The 21,627-nt window shown below is 44.1% G+C and overlaps 1 protein-coding gene across 3 annotated transcripts in view; it reads right to left on the bottom strand.

Moving 5' to 3' along the window:
* Nucleotides 1–21,627, bottom strand: part of ADGRB2 (adhesion G protein-coupled receptor B2) — a 726,627-nt gene that overhangs the window by 251,622 nt on the left and 453,378 nt on the right. For all 3 annotated transcript variants that reach the window (XM_073665712.1, XM_073665713.1, XM_073665714.1), the window contains one exon: nucleotides 6,343–6,537. In XM_073665712.1, the coding sequence (XP_073521813.1) occupies nucleotides 6,343–6,537 (195 nt within the window). The remainder of the gene's footprint in view (nucleotides 1–6,342; nucleotides 6,538–21,627) is intronic.

The following is a 21,627-nucleotide window of genomic DNA, read 5'->3' as shown; positions in this document are numbered from 1 at the left end:
TTTTTCGCTTGAATTCATCTACAAGCTTGCCTCTGACATATTCTAGTGTGAGCTCATCATCTGGCCGTGCATCTAGTGCACTGACAAGTGTGTCATAACTTTCTGGAAGACCACTTAATAGTAATGCAGCAACATGAAAGTCTTTAATTTCTTCTCCAATGCCCCTGAGACGCTCCACAATTTATAGGGTGTTTCTTATATAGTCCTGCATATTCTGCCCATCACTTAGCTTAGACTGATACAGTTTTCTCATGAGATAAAGCTTATTGCTAAGATTTGATCTTTCATGCACTTTGTGTAATTCATCCCACGTCTGTTTTGCAGTTGCACATTTGCATATATGCACAATCTGATCATCAACTACACTTCTCTAACCAATCATCTGGTAATGGATGAGGCACTTGCTCCTGCGTATATTTCCATGTACCTTCTCTTATGAGCAGCATTTTCACCTTAAATTTCCAAGATTGATAATTCTGATTGGTGAGATTTTGCACTGATAACTTGCAGTGATCCCTGTTTGTGGGCATCTTTTCTGTTGCTCTGTGCAGCTTTTGCTTTGGGCTTCTGTTGCTATATTACTCTTCTGTGTCACTCATGGGGTTCTGTGTCACGCTGGGCCCATAACCTGTTGGCAGCAGATCATTCAGGATACTCTCAAAGCGTGTTGACAACAGAACAAAGCTTTAATTAGCTATAAACAGGTACAGATATGATAGGCTTTGTGGAATCAGGAATATACATATCTTAAGTGTCTCTGTGCAGCATCAGCAGGCTGCTTCTCCTCTCATTCACAGACACAGGAAACTGAACAAAGTCACATGGTCTTTTCTGTGTGTGAGCCTCTGGGAGTTTTTTTCTTTTTTAACTTTATAGACAATACACAAACCTAGCAATAGAACATTTACATACACAGGAATGGAGTTGTTGCACTAAACATATTCCAACACGAACAGTGCTGTATAGACTGATTTTTTTCCTGCTTTGTTACTTTGTGCCGGACAAGGCTGTGTTTCGTTTACTTATAAAGTGTGGTTTATGAAGTTCCAATAAACCTGCCTTTGACATTTTTAAAGAAACCGCTTCCTGTGCCTACCTTAAAAGCAGCTGAGTAAGTAAAGCCCTACAATACATACAGAATATATACAGTACAGACCAAAAGTTTGGACACACCTTCTCATTTAAAGATTTTTCTGTATTTTCATGACTATGAAAATTGTACATTCACACTGAAGGCATCAAAACTATGAATTAACACATGTAGAATTATATACTTAACAAAAAAGTGTGAAACAACTGAAAATATGTCTTATATTTTAGGTTCTTCAAAGTAGCCACCTTTTGCTTTGATGACTGCTTTGCACACTCTTGGCATTCTCTTGATGAGCTTCAAGAGGTAGTCACCGGAAATGGTCTGCCAACAATCTTGAAGGAGTTCCCAGAGATGCTTAGCACTTGTTGGCCATTTTGCCTTCACTCTGCGGTCCAGCTCACACCAAACCATCTCGATTGGGTTCAGGTCTGGTGACTGTGGAGGCCAGGTCATCTGGCGTAGCACCCCATCACTCTCCTTCTTGGTCAAATAGCCCTTACACAGCCTGGAGGTGTGCTTGGGGTCATTGGCCTGTTGAAAAATAAATGATGGTCCAACTAAACGTAAACCGGATGGAATAGCATGCCGCTGCAAGATGCTGTGGTAGCCATGCTGGTTCAGTATGCCTTCAATTTTGAATAAATCCCCAACAGTATCACCAGCAAAGCACCCCCACACCATCACACCTCCTCCTCCATGCTTCACGGTGGGAACCAGGCATGTAGAGTCCATTCGTTCACCTTTTCTGCGTCGCACAAAGACACGGTGGTTGGAACCAAAGATCTCAAATTTGGACTCATTAGACCAAAGCACAGATTTCTACTGGTCTAATGTCCATTCCTTGTGTTTTTTAGCCCAATCAAGTCTCTTCTGCTTGTTGACTGTCCTTAGCAGTGGTTTCCTAGCAGCTATTTTATCATGAAGGCCTGCTGCACAAAGTCTCCTCTTAACAGTTGTTGAAGAGATGTGTCTGCTGCTAGAACTCTGTGTGGCATTGATCTGGTCTCTAATCTGAGCTGCTGTTAACCTGTGATTTCTGAGGCTGGTGACTCGGATAAACTTATCCTCAGAAGCAGAGGTGACTCTTGGTCTTCCTTTCCTGGGGCGGTCCTCATGTGAGCCAGTTTCTTGGTAGCGCTTGATGGTTTTTGCAACTGCACTTGGGGACACTTTCAAAGTTTTCCCAATTTTTCGGACTGACTGACCTTCATTTCTTAAAGTAATGATGGGCACTCATTTTTCTTTACTTAGCTGCTTTTTTCTTGCCATAATACAAATTCTAATAGTCTATTCAGTAGGACTATCAGATGTGTATCCACCATACTTCTGCACAACACAACTGATGGTCCCAACCCCATTTATAAGGCAAGAAATCCCACTTATTAAACCTGACAGGGCACACCTGTGAAGTGAAAACCATTTCCGGTGACTACCACTTGAAGCTCATCAAGAGAATGCCAAGAGTGTGCAAAGCAGTCATCAAAGCAAAAGGTGGCTACTTTGAAGAACCTAGAATATAAGACATACTTTCAGTTGTTTCACACTTTTTTGTTAAGTATATAATTCCACATGTGTTAATTCATAGTTTTGATGCCTTCAGTGTGAATGTACAATTTTCATAGTCAAGAAAATACAGAAAAATCTTTAAATGAGAAGGTGTGTCCAAACTTTGGGTCTGTACTGTATATATACAGTTGTATGAAAAAGTTTGGGCACCCCTATTAATCTTAAGCTTAATGTTTTATAAAAATTGGTGTTTTTGCAACAGCTATTTCAGTTTGATATATGTAATAACTGTTGGACACAGTAATGTTTCTGCCTTGAAATGAGGTTTATTGTACTAACAGAAAATGTGCAATCTGCATTCAAACAAAATTTGACAGGTGCATAAGTATGGGCACCCTTATCATTTTCTTGTTTTAAATACTCCTACTTACTTTTTACTGACTTACTAAAGCACTTTTTTTGGTTTTGTAACCTCATTGAGCTTTGAACTTCATAGCCAGGTGTATGCAATAATGAGAAAAGCTACTTAAAGTGGCCACTTGCAAGTTGTTCTCCTGTTTGAATCTCCTCTGAAGATTGGCATCATGGGCTCCTCAAAACAACTGTCAAATGATCTGAAAACAATGATTATTCCACATAGTTGTTCAGGGGAAGGATACAAAAAGCTGTCTCAGAGATTTAACCTGTCAGTTTCCACTGTGAGGAACATAGTAAGGAAATGGAAGAACACAGGGACAGTTCTTGTTAAGGCCAGAAGTGGCAGGCCAAGAAAAACATCATAAAGGCAGAGAAGAAGAATGGTGAGATCAGTCAAGGACAATCCTCAGACCACCTCCAAAGAGCTGCAGCATCAACTTGCTGCAGATGGTGTCACTGTGCATCGGTCAACTATACAACGCACTTTGCACAAGGAGAAGCTGTATGGGAGAGTGATGCGAAAGAAGCCGTTTTTGCAAGCACGCCACAAACAGAGTCGGCTGAGGCATGCAAAAGCACATTTGGAGAAGCCAATTTCTTTTTGGAAGAAGGTCCTGTGGACTGATGAAACCAAGATTGAGTTGTTTGGTCATACAAAAAGGCGTTATGCATGGCGGCAAAAAAACACAGCATTCCAAGAAAAACACTTGCTACCCACAGTAAAATTTGGTGGAGGTTCCATCATGCTTTGGGGCTGTGTGGCCAATGCCGGCACCGGGAATCTTGTTAAAGTTGAGGGACACATGGATTCCACTCAGTATCAGCAGATTCTTGACAATAATGTTCAAGAATCATTGACAAAGTTGAAGTTACGCAGGGGATGGATCTTTCAGCAAGACAATGATCCAAAACACCGCTCCAAATCTACTCAGGCATTCATGCAGAGGAACAATTACAATGTTCTGAAATGGCCATCCCAGTCCCCAGACCTAAATATCATTGAACATCTGTGGGATCATTTGAAGAGGGCTGTCCATGCTCGGCGACCATCAAACTTAACTGAACTGGAATTGTTTTGTAAAGAGGAATGGTCAAAAATACCTTCATCCAGGATCCAGGAAATCATTAAAAGCTACAGGAAGCGACTAGAGGCTGTTATTTTTGCAAAAGGAGGATCTACTAAATATTAATGTCACTTTTCTGGTGAGGTGCCCATACTTATGCACCTGTCAAATTTTGTTTGAATGCAGATTGCACATTTTCTGTTAGTACAATAAAACTCATTTCAAGGCAGAAACATTACTGTGTCCAACAGTTATTACATATATCAAACTGAAATAGCTGTTGCAAAAACACCAATTTTAAGAAAACATTAAGCTTAAGATTAATAGGGGTGCCCAAACTTTTTCATATAACTGTATATATAATATATATATATATATATAATATATATATACACAGTACATATATACAGATAGAAGGATGCAAATGTGTGTAGAGCCCCCCTCTAGTATTCAAATCCAAAGTGTGGGATGATTACAATCTGTTTTCTCACCATTTACCTTAGCGTGCTGCCCCCATTTTTTGGATGTATCTATATACATACATAGAAAAAGAAAAAACAAAGCAGCACTAGAGAATACAGAAACATTTCTACAGGTGCCAAGCCTTCCAGGCAATTACCAATCATTTAAATAGTACCAAAAAAATGAAGGCAGCACACCCATTTAGGAAAAATAAGAAAAAGTGATTTAATTGCTCATTGGGGATTAGTGACGTTTCGGTTCAATTGAGAACCTTCCTCAAGCAGTGAACAAGTGAAATGGCAGGCTTCTTACAGGTACATTTGTTACATACTTATACAAGCAATAAAGTAAAAAAGTGCATAACAACAATACAATTGCTGTACCCAAGTTAGTACTTGAATTTCAAAAAAAAAATAAAGTGCTTCATAGTGACTAATACATATAAAGTGCAAGAAATATTAATTAGCATTCATATGACAGGTATATATCATTTGCAGCAAGACTTACCCCATTATGCATTCATAATTTGCGCCTATTTCGGCGTCTAACAAATCAAACTGCGCATGTCAATGATGTAACAAAAGAGAGGAGGTGCTTCAATGCACATGCATGCCCCTTTTTTGCGATGGTCAGTCTTATAGCGCATGTCCGCGCATGCGCACAGTAATTATTAAGACAGAAAAAGAAAGAATAGAAGCGCTCCACCAACTGCACAGGCGCCATATTTTAATGACATCACCAGCATCATATTTGAGAAGTCAATTAGATTGCGTATGTCACGCATGCGCACATCAACACTATCAATATCCCAAATACATAGTCATTCATCTGAAAGTTGCACAAATCCCAGGTAGAGATTTCATATAAATGACGGGATCATAGCATTCTCTTAAAATCAAGAAAAACACTGCACATACAGAACTTATATGTATAAATAAGTAAATCAAAAAAGGGTACTAAATGAAAAATCATTCAGGGTGTTGTTCACAACAGAATACTATACTGATCAAAAAGACACGGGTAACACAGGCAAAACTGAAGGAGAAGAGAAGAAAAAAAATCACAGCCACAAAATAATAATAAAAAAGATAGAGCAAAAATGGTGCGTGGAGGATTAAGAAAAGAGGGCAAGAGAATAATGAGAGGGAGCAGCCTGCAAAGCACTGTGTGCTGGCCGTAATATCACATTATACACAACATGAGCTCTGTTAACAAGCAAAAGAGCCTTTTATGTGTGTGCTACCACTCACTGTGACAGCACTTACGGCTCCGTCTGAATGTTACGTGTGGAAATACAAGCCTGCTTCTGTATTAGAGCTCAAGGTAAAATGTACAACCGACAGGAGGACATGATGAGCCGTTGGGCAAATAAAGCTGGGGTGGTGACTCTGTAATCGTTTACATGTGCAAAATGAACAGAGGATGAGACAATGAGTAGAATCAATATGGGATAATGGGAAAAAGTCAATGCAATTGCATTTTAAAGAAGACAGGAAACACATACTTTAGAGTCATTGTATCAGCCAACCTTCATTGACTGCCACAATCTATTTGTTTGCTTGTTTAATCTTTCTATAATCTTGAAATGTTGTTTTAGTCATCTCACTAATTAAATTAATTATATTCATAATTTTGCACTTGACTCCTATTAGCTGTGCTAATATTGTTTAAATAATGGTTTATTCATGAGAGTTCACCCTCTACTCCATCAACAATTTGTGAATTTGACTGGCTCCAGTTAATTAGCCAAGTTGCATCAGTGGAATGTATTTTCCTTCGTATACCTTCATGTACACTTACCTGAATATCCTCAAAGGATGGTACATATGTCGCTCTCTTATATGTATCAGTTACATTGCGCAAGATCTCAACACAGAAAAGAAGGTCTCCACTGTAGTAGTTCTTAGTTGACACCAATTCCAACATGCTCCGCACTACCTGTGTCATTCCTTGACCTGCCAATAAGCGCTGACCTTTTGCCAGATGTTCACGGAGCTGTAGGACAAAACAGAACATCTTTTAACATCTGTAAAAAAAATATGGAATCCTTTATACTTATTCTGCATTATTCATTTACTTCCTAATTGCATAATTAGAGAACTTAACAATGTTCATTAAATAATATTTTACTATTTGCTGGTGTAAATTCTGTGTAACTCCTCTACATAGCTGGCTGTCTGACTTCTGAGATAGATTCCAAAGCACACAGTCTCTATCTTTGCACAGTACTGCTACTGCTAACATTGTTAGAGATTGCAGCAGTAATGGTAAGGAGGTTGTACATGATAGATCAGAGTGTGGGGAAGAAAACAAACATTCTTAGGGGAATCAGTACGACATCAGAATGTAGAAAGGGAAGAATGCACGCAAAAAGTATGCAGGAGGAGAGATGAAAAGTTGTGTCTCTGTGTAGAGAAACAGAGGAGCACCCATAGCAGTCTCAGAAGTAAAACTGTGCTATATCTAGTGAAGACAGCACCCACTTCTCACATCCATTATGTATTATTTTTTCCATTTCATATGGAAATGGAAAATGGTTTATACAGTATGACATGTGGTTTAATTAGCTACCATAGTATTCTATCTAACTATCAATCTATCTTTATCTATATATGTATATTCTACCAGAATCCATTACAGCAATCCTAGACAATTTTTTCCCTTAAAATCCTTTAATTGCAAGGAGCTTTGGAACATCATGTGGAGCAGTAAACCTTGCCAATTCTGTGTAAGCAATTTGCCTGGTTCTAAATTTGGAAGAAACTCTTTTCCTGGGTTAAATTTGGCTCAGTAAATTGCTAAGACTTTTTATGCGAACTGATTAATGAGACCCAGGTTAACTTGCGAAAAAAGTGCCAAGTCTGGTAACAGACAAAAACATCAGCACAGAATGAATTAAACTGATGTCCTCATAAATTGAGAAATTAGCATACTTTCTAGCCATCATGAAGCATCTCTTTAACTAACCGCCTGCAGAAGTGTGATTATAATCAATACAATTTACTCTTTTCAAGCAATGACAGATTTATATTAGAGGAGACTGCAGACATAGAACTTTTGCCATGTCAAACTGTGGCCATCAGCTGACCTCACTGCAAACTGTGCCTATTCATCACAAGATTTGGAGAAGTAGTATTTCAGAACTAAAATTAATGTATAAGATGACCAGCTCGAAATGATCAGCTGTATGATATGCCTTATGTCCTTGTCCAGTAACCTAGAGGAAGCAGATTGTGGATAGTATAGAAATTAAAAATGTAAAATGCAACACCCAGAGATAGCTCTTGTTCCTTGCTTTCCTTCATGATTCATGTGGGCGCAGTTTCATTAAAACTTATCATAAATGTAAATGTACTTGCCAGATATCATCAAAGGCCGTAAAGTAAAAATTGCAGAAAGACCAATATAACCACTGCTAGCTACAAACATACCCTTTTATGTTTTGGAAAATATAGCAATAGAGTTAGACGAAAGCAGCAAAAGCATTGATTTATCAAAAGCAGTGAAGCAAAAGCGTGGATTTGAAAACGGAGCAACTACTTTGGTAATATTTTTCATACACTGGTCCATTTTTGGCTTTGATTAAAAAAAATATAAAAAAAAGCATAATGGGAATGAATCAATTAATTGCTCGGCAAAAGAACCTGGTTGACCAGTAAGGATAAACTGACTTGCTGCAGGTTTGGTTGGGGGAATTTTCTGTGACTGAAAACCAGTTCCATTCATTTGAAAGGGGTTGTTTCAGATGAAAAGCATTATTGAAAAGTAGAAACGTTAAGCAACCACAGCAAGTTAGGCCCAAAGTTGAAGATTTACAGAGCAGGGTTGTCAAGTGCTCAGGAGCATGGTGAATAAAATCACCAAAGCTCTGCTGACTCAATAACATTGTCTGTCAATAACATCAACACAAAAACTGTATGACGGGAGCTTTTCCTATCACCAGGCAGCTGCATGCAAGCCTTTCATCACCAAGCACAATGCTGGGCACCGGGTGGAGTGGTATGAGGTACACCACTACTGCGCTTTGGAGAAATGGAAACGTGTTCTGTGGAGTGATTAATCATGCTTTTTTATTTGCCAGTCTTATATGCCAAGGGAACATTACCTTCCTCACTGCACTGTGCCATCTGTGAAGTTTGGTGGAGGAGGGATAATGCTGTCAGGTTGTTTTTCAAGGGTTGTCCAGTACCCTTTAGTTCAAGTAAAGGAAAATATTAATGCTTCAGCAAACCAAGACATTTTGGACAATTGTATGCTCACAACTTTGTGGGAACAGTTTGGGGAAGGCCCTTTTCTGTTTCAGCAAGGCATGGTTGGGTGTGTCCATAAAGACATGGCTAGGTGAGTCCATAAATGCATAGTTAGGTGAGTCTATAAAGACATGGCTAGGTGAGTCCATAAAGGCATAGTTAGGTGAGTCCATGCATGGCTAGGAAAGCCCATAAAAGCATGGTTAGGTCAGTCCATGCATGGCTAGGAAAGTCCATAAAGGCATGGCTAGGTGAGTCCATAAAGGCATGGTTAGGTGAGTCCATAAAGGTATGGTTAGGTGAGTCAATGCATGGCTAGGTAAGCCCATAAAGGCATGGCTAGGTTAGTCCATAAAGGCACAGTTAGGTGAGTCCATAAAGACATGGCTAGGTGAGTCCATAAAGGCATAGTTAGGTGAGTTCATGCATGGCTAGGAAAGCCCATAAAAGCATGGTTAGGTCAGTCCATGCATGGCTAGGAAAGTCCATAAAGGCATGGCTAGGTGAGTCCATAAAGGCATGGTTAGGTGAGTCCATAAAGATATGGTTAGGTGAGTCAATGCATGGCTAGGTAAGCCCATAAAGGCATGGCTAGGTGATTCCATAAAGGTATTTCTGGGTGAGTCCATAAAGGTATTTCTGGGTGAGTCCATAAAGGTATTTCTGGGTGAGTCCATAAAGGCATTTCTGGGTGAGTCCATAAAGGCATGGCTAGGTGAGTCCATAAAGGCATGGCTAGGTGAGTCCATAAAGGCATGGTTAGGTCAGTCCATGCATGGCTAGGTAAGCCCATAAAAGCATGGCTAGGTGAGTCCATAAAGGCATGGCTAGGTGAGTCCATAAAGGCATGGTTAGGTGAGTCCATAAAGGTATGGTTAGGTGAGTCAATGCATGGCTAGGTAAGCCCATAAAGGCATGACTAGGTGAGTCCATAAAGGCATGTTTAGGTGAGTCCATAAAAGCATGGCTAGGTGAGTCTATAAAGGTGTTTCTGGATGAGTCCATAAAGGCATTTCTGTGTGAGTCCATAAAGGCATGGCTAGGTGAGTCCATAAAGGCATGGCTAGGTGAGTCCATAAAGGCATGGTTAGGTGAGTCCATAAAGGCATGGTTAGGTGAGTCCATAAAGCCATGGCTAGGTGTGTCCATAAAGGCATGGCTAGGTGAGTCCATAAAGTCATGGCTAGGTGAGTCCATAAAGTCATGGCTAGGTGAGTCCATAAAGGCATGGTTAGGTGAGTCCATAAAGGCATGGCTAGATGAGTCCATAAAGGCATGGCTAGGTGAGTCCATAAAGGCATGGTTAGGTGAGTCCATAAAGGCATGGTTAGGAGAGTCCATGAAGGTATGGTTATGTGAGTCCATAAGGCATGGCTAGGTGACTCCATAACGGAATTTCTGGGTGAGTCCTTAAAGGCATGGTTAGGTGAGTCCATAAAGGCATGGTTAGGTGGGTCCATAAAGGCATGGTTAGGTGAGTCCATAAAGGCATGGCTAGATGAGTCCATAAAGGCATGGCTAGGTGTGTCCATAAAGGCATGGCTAGGTGAGTCCATAAAGTCATGGCTAGGTGAGTCCATAAAGGCATGGTTAGGTGACTCCATAACGGAATTTCTGGGTGAGTTCATAAAGGCATGGTTAGGTGGGTCCATAAAGGCATGGTTAGGTGAGTCCATAAAGGTATGGTTAGGTGAGTCCATAAAGGCATTTTTAGGTGAGTCCATGAAGGTATGTGTTATGATCTGCTACAAGAACTAAGGAAAGATAGGAAAATTGTCCCTACAATAGGACTAAGCTGATTCCCTACGATAAAGCGGGCAACCTGTTCCTTGTGAACAGACCCGCCTTCATCCTCAGCTAGTCTGAACGCAGACCTATAGATATAAGGGAGGGGTCCCTAAAAGTACTAAGGACTGGGACAAAATTGGACACCTCCTAGCAGAAGTTGTAGCGGAGCAAAAAGACAAACAGACAAAAATACTTAGAGGTCCAAGGACCAAGCAAACTATAGAGATAGGTACAAAGCACCTGGCTAGATTAAGAGTCAAAGTAACACTGAAGTCCAGCAAAGCCAGAAGGGCGGAGCTGGAATAAATAGGCAGCAGGTCACGTGACCACAAAATAGCAAAAAACTAACAGGAGGGTTCTAACAGTATGGTTATGTGAGTCCATAAAGGCATGGCTAAGTGACTCCATAACGGAATTTCTGGGTGAGTCCATAAAGGCATGGTTAGGTGGGTCCATAAAGGCATGGTTAGGTGAGTCCATAAAGGCATGGCTGGATGAGTCCATAAAGGCATGGTTAGGTGAGTCCATAAAGGCATGGCTAGGTGAGTCCATAAAGGCATTTTTAGGTGAGTCCATAAAGGCATGGTTAGGTGAATCCACAAAGGCATGGCTAGGTGAGTCCATGAAGGCATGGTTAGGTGACCCATAAAGGCATGGGTAGGTGAGTCCATAAAGGCTTGGGTAGGTGAGTCCTTAAAGGCATGGCTAGGTGAGTCCATAAAGGCATGGTTAGGTGACCCATAAAGGCATGGCTAGGTGAGTCCATAAAGGCATGGCTATGTGAGTCCATAAAGGCATGGCTAGGTGAGTCCATAAAGGCATGGCTAGGTGAGTCCATGAAGGCATGGTTAGGTGAGTCCAGAAAGACATGGCTAGGTGAGTCCATGAAGGCATGGTTGAGTCCAGAGAGGCATGGCTAGGTGAGTCCATAAAGGCATGGATAGGTGAGTCCATAAAGGCATGGTAGGTGAGTCCATAAAAGCATGGCTAGGTGAGTCCATAAAGGCATGGCGATGTGAGTCCATAAAGGCATGGCTAGTTGAGTTTGGTGTGGAAGATCATGACCAGCCACACAAAGCCCTAGCCACAACCCTACTGAGCACCTTCGGGTTGAACTAGAACTAAGATTGTGAGCCAGGCCTCTGGTCCAATATTAGTGTCGGACCTCACAAATGTTCTTTTGGATTACTGGGCAAAAATCCCCCAGACACACTCCAATACATTGTAGAAAGAATTCACAGAAGAGTGAAAACTGTTTTAGGAGCAAAGGGGGGACCAATTCCATATTAGTGCCTAAGCAAAATCCACTTTTATGACTCCTTTACTACTTTTATCCTTTTAGTGGATATTAAAGGAGTTGTCCACTACTTTATCCGTAGGATAGGGCATCAATGTATGATCTGCCGGGGTCCCGCACGCGGCACCACCGCCGATCAGCTGTTATCGGTGCTGGCGGCGGCCGCCGCCGACTGGAAGCCCTTACCTGCGGTGCTTGGCCATTAAGTTGTAGTGGCCGGTGCTTGTTACTGCACATCCGCCTCCTATTCAATTCAATGGGAGGCGGATGTGCAGTACCACGCGGCGGCCACTACAGATGGACGGCGAAGCACAGCAGGTGCCGCCGCCGACACCGAAAACAGCTGATCGGCAGGGGTGCTGGGTGCGGGACCCTGGCTGATCATACATTGAAGTCCTATCCTAAGGATAGGGCATCAATGTGAAAGTAGTGGACAACTACTTTAAGGATTGTATTATTTTAGCAATTCAACTCTTCAATTCAACCTATATAGCATCTCATTATAACAAGTTGAATAGTAATAATTGGGCATAATGAACAAGTTTTTACTTGAAAAAAAATATAGAGATATATTATGCAGTGGCACAGTTATACTGTGGTCATGGTGGTTAGCCTTGGCGCATTAGTCCAACCAGGAACACATCTGCAGAGAATATCTACAGTCTCCCTATCCTTTGCTGCATTTCCTCTGACATCACAGGTTGGACATTGTACGGTAAACTAAAATCCGCATCTGGTGGACAATTAATTTAGAATGACTATAAATAACAGTAAAGGCTATTGATGCTATTCATAAAGATATATGAACAGTGCATTAAACTGTTATAAAATAAAATCTATACAGCTAAAATGGCCTAATAAATTACTAGAAACAGATACAAAAAGCATTGAAATAGATCACGCTTGGTCCCCTGGGACTGGACTTGTTGCCTTCAGTCTGCACATAAAGACTTTATACCAAGTTCAACTCACATTATTATGTAACTGTGTTTCAGTCTCATTTGCGAGGTTTTAGTGGAGAGTATAACTATTTTTATTGTTATTTTTTTCTGGAAAAAGAACTTTCAGGCCAAATAAATGGTGTTATTAATTGTGCCATAAGCAGCTGTCAGCTCTTATTCAGCCCTATGTAGAATTTAGAACATGGGATGCACGATTTTAATTAAATAGCACATAGTGATTAAGCAGAGAGTTGTCCTGTAATATTTCTCTCCAGGTTTGAGTCAGAATTTTTAATCAAACCCCTCGGGAAACTTCTTTACAAATGCAAAACTGGTCATTACACTAGCACTGTATTTGTTTCATAGTCCGGAATGCAGTCAATGCTGACAATGGCCAGTCATGATCATTTGGCAGCCATCAATGTAACAGTTCAATTAACACTGCACAAAATTACTCTGAAAGCTTTTCTAATCTTCATGGGAGGATTAACCCTATAATATCCTGTGTTCTTTTAAACACTACTTTACTGTACTCACGCATTTTGAGATAAACAAATACCAAAAAAACACTTAGCTCCATAAAAGCTCATACCGACCTGTGGTTCTCTACTTAGATCCTCGGAATAAACTGTGCATCTAGTTATTTTAACCATTATCTTTGATGTAAAAAATGGAACAGTTATTGTAGTAGAACAATCTATCACAGCTTTATAATAAATTCAGCATGACATAAATTAAACTACTCCAAAACTAATGTCATATTCCCTACATCAGAATAATAGCTTGGAAGGTCACACTCCCACCCACACACCAAGTCATGTATTGTATATATGCACAAGGCCTAATTTATTCAAGATTGTGTTGCTCCTGAATCTAAATGACTTGAGATTTATTTATATGTGTGCAGCCTACAGTATATACAGACTCAAGTCATTTCCATAGTTTGCCTTCACGTGCCGAAGCTCCCTAAACGGCTTTATACTGGAGTTCAGAAAATAGTCATTCATGCCTCGTGCCATATTTGTGTATGTTCTCCCCATGTTTGTGTGGGTTTCCTCCAGGTTTTCCGGTTTCCTCCCACACTCCAAAGACATACTGATAGGGAATGTAGATTGTGAGCCCCAATGGGGACAGTGCTGATAATGTCTATAAAGCGCTGTGGAATTAATGGCAAGTAAATAAATGAATAACAATGTTTGGTAAACAGTAGGCACGTGTTTTAGACTCTGAAGGAGACCTAAGACCCTTTTTACTTTGTTCACTGATGTACGTATGAAATACATATTTAGATTTTTACAGCTGAATACATGTATGACAACAGCCAGTGCCTCGTTACAAATCATCCTTGCTGCTCCATCACTTTGTTTCATTAATACACTGAGTGAGAAGCTGCAGCTGCATCCCCCCCCCATGTCTTCTATTTACTGGTTTACACTAGAAACATTTATTTCACTTTGTGAACATTTGCACATAACTAGCAGTGAGGAAAAGAGAAGATACAAGTTTCTGGAAGGAGACAATGTTACTTTCTCCGTAAATAAAGTTCATATATTTATTTACCTATAGTAAAAGTAGTAAAAGTTGATCTTTTCTAAGTATAAGAAGTGTAGGAACACTTACACCATCAAAACAGCTCAGACCTGATTTGACAAAGGCTCTGATTCAGCAAAGCCATTTCACCAGAATTCTGGCATAAATTGCTTTGAAAAGTTGCAAAATTGGAGTTGTGCAAACATTTTTGCTACTTTTGCATTTTCACATCAGTTTTTCCCAGCTCTCCCATAAGGGGTGGATCTGGGTCTTGGATGGATGCAAGAGGGGTGGAGAGAGTGAGACGCCACAGCTTGTCTAATTCATGGTGAGCTGTGGCATTCACTATGCCAGAAATCTTAGGCTGGAATAGGATTTGTGGTGCGGTGCATGGAGGCACACACCACTCGTAAGATACTCCTGATTCATTCACAGACCCGTGCCGCTTCATGAACGAGGAGTGTCTGACTCCAAGATTCCCCTTCATCAAGACCGGCATAAAAAGTCTTAATGAATTGGGGTCAAAGACTTCACTAGAACTTTGAGGATGTCCTCTAGTATCTGGCACAATCAGAAGATTCGAGTAATTTAAGAGGTGGGGTCTCCATGGATTGGACGTACCCATACATAAGCCTTGAGAGGCCATGACTTTGTCACTGTTTCACTAATCATCCTTCCTTTGACCACTTTCATAGACACTAACTACTGCAAAACTTGCCCGTTTGGAGAACCAATAAACCAGTTGTCTAGCCATCACCACTGAGCCCTTGTCAAGCTCAATAAGCCATTGTGCTTGCATCCAACACATCAATTTATAGAACTGACTGTTCACTGTTGCCTATTATATTCAATCCCATGACAGCTGCCATTGTAACAAGACGCTAATTGTTATTCACTTCACCTGTCAGTGGTTTTAATGTAATGACCGATCAGTGTATATCTAGTATCAGTTTCTCCATGGAATATATGCTATGGAAGACACACTTCAAATACAGCTGTTATCACTCCATGCAAAGACATCTCCGTTTGTCATCAAGAAACACATTTTAAAGATTATCAACCGCATACAGGCTCTCATCAAGTCCACCGAAGCATCTGAAAATCAGTTCCAACCTAATCTAAGTAAAACGTTACTGTCTCTTAATCCTTGGGAAGTAAAACAAAACACATTGTTTCGCTACCCTCCATCTGGCTAATTCTGTCTAATCAGTGGCTGTTACACTATAGACCAGGGATGTAAAACTCAAAACACACAGAGGGCCAAAATAAAAAACTTGGACAAAGTCGCGGGCCAACCAGTATACAGTATACTGGGCCCCATAAAGTCCTCCATACAGAATAATGGGCCCCACATAGTCCTCCAAACAGTATAATGGCCACACATAGCTTTCCATACAGTATAATGGGCCCCACATAGATTTCCATACAGAATAATGGCCCCACATAGGAGTGGTGGTTCTGGTGTCGCGGGCCAAATGTAGTCACACTGCGGGCCAGATTTGGGCTACGGGACAGAGTTTGACACATGTGCTATAGACCCTACCATCTTAATAAAATGAAGAATATGTTACGCATCCGGGTGGTGGAACCTCTGTGCTGGGGAATCAAGGAGGGACCAGAGGGGCGTAACTAAGTGCCTACCCGGACCGACCCTGGCCTGGAGTCGACTCCGTGAGCCAAGGAGGGACCGGGAAGGTGAACCAAGTGCCACTCTGGGACCGACCTTATGTGAGAGGAGGCGACTCCCACGGGACTGATGGCCGAAGCCGACAGGCACAGCAGATGAGCATGGCTGGTAGACAGGCAGGTGATGCGGGTAGACAAGCAGCCGGGCATGGCTGATAGGCTGGCGGGCACGGTTGATAGACAGGCTGGCGGGCACGGCTGATAGACAGGCTGGCGGGCACGGCTGATAGACAGGCAGGTGGGCACGGCTGATAGGCAGACGGGCACGGCTGATAGACAGGCAGGCGGGCACGGCTGATAGGCAGGCTGGCGGGCACGGCTGATAGACAGGCTGGCGGGCACTGGAACCTGAGGGCTGAGGAGAGTGTTAGCACACAAGCAACAACCTTGCACAGGCACCTCCATTTTGGAGGAAGTGCCTTATATAGGAGCAGTCCTCCGGCCATTGGCCGGGGACTCTTAAAAAATAAATATTATTATTATTATGGTGCGCGCGGCCCCTTTAAGAGGGAGAGAGCACGCACGCCCTAAGTACAGTGCCCGGGGAACTGTGCGTGGTGCGCGCACTCCGGGCAGATGCAGCAGAGGAGCCGGAGGACGCCAGACCGGGACCGCGGCGGTGAGGGGATCGGCATCTCTGCCCGGCAGGAGGCAGAGACGCTGACACTACAGTACCCCCCCACCTTTACGCCCCCTCTTCTTTAGGCCCGCGAGAAATTTTTCTAGAAGACGAGGAGAATGAATGTTCTCCCTGGGCTCCCAAGACCTCTCCTCAGGACCAAACCCCTTCCATTCTACAAGAAAGAAAGTCTTTCCTCTTACCCTCTTGATGGCCAAAATATTCTCTACCTCAAAGACGTCCTCAGCGGAGACTGGAGCTGGAGTGGTACCTGGATCGTCAGAGAAAGGATTAAGGACAACAGGCTTGAGGAGAGACACATGAAAGGAATTGGGAATCCGTAAGGAGGCAGGGAGTTTCAACTTGTACACCACTGGATTTATTTGGTTCAGAATCTCAAATGGACTGATGAAAAGCGGGCCCAACTTGTATGATGGTATCTTGAGACGGGACATATTTGGAGGAAAGCCAGACCTTGTCTCCCGGATGAAATAGAGGCGGATCCAGACGTCTCTTATCAGCATGCTTCTTCATCCGCTCGGAGGACTGAAGAAGTGCAGATCTAGTGTCTTCCCAAATCACCGAAAAGTCACTGACGAGAGACTCCGCGGCAGGATTGTCCACTGAAGAAGAGACGGGAAACGGAATTCGGGGGTGTCGACGGTAAACCACAAAAAACGGAGACTTAACAGAGGACTCACTCACATGGTTGTTATAAGAAAACTCGGCCCAAGGCAGAAGTTCTACCCAAACGCTATGTTGAGCGTTGACGAAGTGCCGAAGAAAACTGGTAAGGATCTGATTAATACGTTCCACTTGACCATTGGACTGAGGATGATAGGCCGAAGAAAAGTCCAAAGAGACATCCAGCAGCTTGCACGTGACTCTCCAGGAGCTAAAAGTGAACTGAACTCCTCTGTCCGAGACAATGTGGAAGGATAAGCCGTGGAGACGAAAGATGTGAGGGATGAAGTCCTTAGCCAGCACAGGTGTGGACGGAAGACCAGGCAAAGGAATGAAGTGAGCCATCTTGGAGAAGCGGTCAGCGACCACCCATATGATGGTAGAACCGGCAGATACCGGTAATCAGTGATGAAGTCCATAGCAATTTGTTGCCAAGGAGCAGAAGGCACAGGGAGAGGAAGAAGACGACCAGCTGGAAGGTGTCTAGGTATCTTGTTACGGGCACAGGAGGAACAAGCTGCGACAAAATCCGCAACATCCTTGCACAGGATGGGTCATCAATAATTTCGGACAATTAGCAGAAGTGTCTTCCTCTAGCCGGCATGACCAGCCAGTTTGGACGAATGACCCCAGAGTAAGACCCTCTTCCGATCCTGAGCCGCTACAAAGGTCTTACCAGGAAGTAGATGAGACAAGTCAAACGGAGCAACAGTCATTATACTGGAGGGGTCAATGATGTGTAGAGGCTCCTCTTGGTCGGTAGACAGAAAAGAGCGGGATAGAGAGTCAGCTTTAATATTCTTGTCTGCCGGGCGGTAATGGAGAGTGAAGCTGAAACGAGCAAAGAACAAAGACCATCTGGCCTGACGCGGATTAAGTCTTTGGGTGGTCTGCAAGTAAGCGAGGTTTTTATGGTCAGTGTAGATGACCACAGAGTGCAGAGCCCCCTCAAGCAAGTAGTGCCACTCCTCCAGCGCTAATTTGATGGCCAGCAGTTCACGATCTACTATGGAGTAATTGCGCTCAGACGAAGAAAAGAGTTTGGAGAAGAAGCTGCAGGTCACCATTCGCCCAGACGAGGATTTCTGGGTGAGCACTGCTCCGGCCGCGGAGGAAGAGGCATCAACCTCCAAGAAGAACTGTTTATTGCAATCTGGACGATGTAGCACTGGTGTGGAGGACAAGGCTTGCTTAAGAGAGACAAAGGCACTTTCCACCTCGAAAGTCCATTCCCTGGGATTTGCTCTTTTACGGGTGAGAGCAGAGATGGGAGCAGTCCGGGTGGAGAAATGAGGAATGAAGAGGCGGTAATAGTTAGCCGTTCCCAGAAACCACTGAATAGCCTTCAACCCCTCAGGTCGGGGCCACTTTAAGATGGCAAACACCTTCTCGGGATTCATCCGCAGTCCGGTCTCAGAGATGATATAACCCAAAAATGGTAGGGAGGTCTGCTCAAAGAGGCATTTCTCGTACTTAGCATACAGGCGATTCTTCCGGAGCCTCAGCAGTACCTGACAAACATCCCTCCGGTGAGAGGGCAGATCAGGGGAGAACACCAAGATATTGTCCAGGTACACCACCACGCAGGAATACAGGAGATCTCGGAAGATGTCGTTCACTAACTCCTGGAAGATGGCTGGAGCATTACAGAGACTGAAGGGCATCACGCGGTAGTCGTAGTGACCATCCCTAGTGTTGAATGCCGTCTTCCACTTGTCTCCCTGGCGAATCCGGACCAGATTGTACACCCCACGAAGATCGAGCTTAGTGAAGATCTTTGCGCCTTTTAGGCGGTCAAACAGCTCCGAGATGAGAGGCAGGGTTTTCTTATTTTTGATGGTAATCTGGTTTAGGCCCCTATAGCCGATACATGGACGAAAAGAGCCGTCTTTCTTTTTGATGAAGAAGAATCCTCCTGCTCCAGCCGGAGAGGTGGATTTCTGGATAAATCCCCTAGCAAGATTCTCTTCTATGTACTCAGACATAGCACGGGTCTCGGCCAGCGACAAGGGGTAGATTCGCCCGCGAGGAGGTGAAGCACCAGGTATTAGGTCGATGGGGCAATCATACGGCCTATGAGGTGGTAGTGTCTCTGCCTCCTTTTTATCAAAGACGTCCGCATATGACCAGTAGGGTGCTGGTAGGCCAGGTAGGTTAGCTGGAGTAGACGAAGGTCGAGCAGGTCAAACCGGAACCAGACAGGACTTATGACATTCCTGACCCCAACGAAGCACCTCACCTGAGCTCCAATTCAGGATGGGCTCATGTCTCTGTAACCAAGGCAGGCCAAGCAAGAGGGGATGAGAGAGACCGGACAGCACGTAAAAGCAGATCCTCTCCGAATGTAGCATTCCCACCTGAAGAGTTACAGGCTCAGTGACAAACAAGATGGTCTCAGAGAGAAGCTTTTCATCCACAGAGGAAACCGCTAAAAGATCAGCCAGACGTATGGTAGGAATCTGATATCGCTCCACCACGGCCTGTTGAATGAGGTTCCCAGTGGCTCTGGAATCCAGATAGGCAGTCTTGAAGAAGAGGGTCTCATCACTGGTAACTGAAATGGACAGAGTCAAGGGTGGAGAGGAAGAACTTTTGCCTAGGACGACCTCTCCGAGAGGTCCTAGACACTGGAGTTTCCCGGTTTCACCGGACAGGAGCTGATTAGATGCTCTATACTGCCACAGTAGAAGCAACTCCCCTCAGCGCGATGGATCTCCTGACGAGACTTGACCATGTTAACTTGGTCTATTTGCATAGACACTGGAGAAGACACCGGAGGGGATGCTGGTTGCGAGACTGGCCTTTCGAAGGTTGGTGCGAGACGCAGGGGCCTTCTCTCACGGGTCGCCTCCTTAGAACGCTCCTGAAAACGGATGTCGATCCGTATAGCTAATGACACCAGGTCGTCCAGAGAGGGAGGTATGTCACGACTGGCTAGCTCATCCTTGATCCGTCAGGAAATGCCCTCCCAAAAGGTGAACACCAGAGCCTCATTGTTCCAGGCAAGTTCAGATGCGAGGGTGCGTAAACGCACGGCATACTGTCCCACAGAGAGACTCCCTTGGCGGAGTCGGAGAAGAGAGGAGGCAGTCAAAGATTTTCGTCCGGGCTCATCGAACACCTTCCGGAAAGCCGCGAGGAAAGCCGGAAGGTCGGACACCAGAGGATCCCCTCTCTCCCACACAGGGTTAAGACATGATGAATACCAATTTTGCCCGGTCGGAGGCGAACTGGTATGCCAGGAGCTCAAAGTGCAGCGTGCACTGATTAATGAAGCCCCGACATAGGGCAGGGTCACCACCGAAACTTGGAGGAGCAGAAAGCCGGGGTCCTAAGCCTGATGCCACAGCGCCACTGGGTTGAGGTACCGCCGTAGCGGGTGCCGCTTGGTTAGAGGCGGACACAGTCGGGGTGGACAGCGTGTCCAAGAGGGAGTTGACTGTCCGCGGATAAGACAGGATAGTATCCTGTTGGGATCTCTGGCGAGAGACCTCTTGGTACAAGTCTGAGAGCGAAGGAGCCTGGGAGCCACTGGATTCCATGGCTTGTGCAAACTGTTACGGATCCAGGTGGTGGAACCTCTGTGCTGAGATGCAAGGAGGGACCAGAGGGGCGTAACTAAGTGCCTACCCGGACCGACTCTGGCCACACGATGGCTTAGTCGACTCCGTGAGCCAAGGAGGGACCGGAAGATGAACCAGGTGACACTCTGGGACCGACCTTGTGTGAGAGCAGGCGACTCCCATGGGACTGATGGCCGAAGCCGGCAGGCACAGCAGATGAGCACGGCTGGTAGACAGGCAGGTGATGTGGGTAGACAAGCAGGCAGGCACGGCTGATAGACAGGCAGGTGAGCACGACTGATAGACAGGCTGGCAGGCACTGCTGATAGACAGGCAGGCTGGTGGGCACGGCTGATAGACAGGCTGGCGGGCACTGGAACCTGAGGGCTGAGGAGAGTGTTAGCACACAAACAACAACCTTGCACAGGCACCTCCATTTTGGAGAAGGTGCCTTATATAGGAGCAGTTCTCCGGCCATTGGCCGGGGACTCTTTAGGACGCCCTAAGTACAGTGCCCGGGGAACTGCACGTGGTGCGCGCACCCCGGGCAGATGCAGCAGGGGAGCCAGAGGACACCGGACCGGGACCGCGGCGGTGAGGTGATCGGCGTCTCTGCCCGGCAGGAGGCAGAGACGCCGACACTACAGAATATAACTCTTACCTATCTTATGATGTAATCGCATGTATTCGACCAACCATTACCATACCCAACTTTCATAAATGAAAA

The sequence above is a fragment of the Phyllobates terribilis genome, unplaced genomic scaffold, assembly GCF_046119375.1.
Source record: "Phyllobates terribilis strain yellow unplaced genomic scaffold, ASM4611937v1 Scaffold_2__4_contigs__length_985480577, whole genome shotgun sequence".
Taxonomy (NCBI): domain Eukaryota; kingdom Metazoa; phylum Chordata; class Amphibia; order Anura; family Dendrobatidae; genus Phyllobates; species Phyllobates terribilis.
This window is presented reverse-complemented; position numbering and strand designations above follow the sequence as displayed.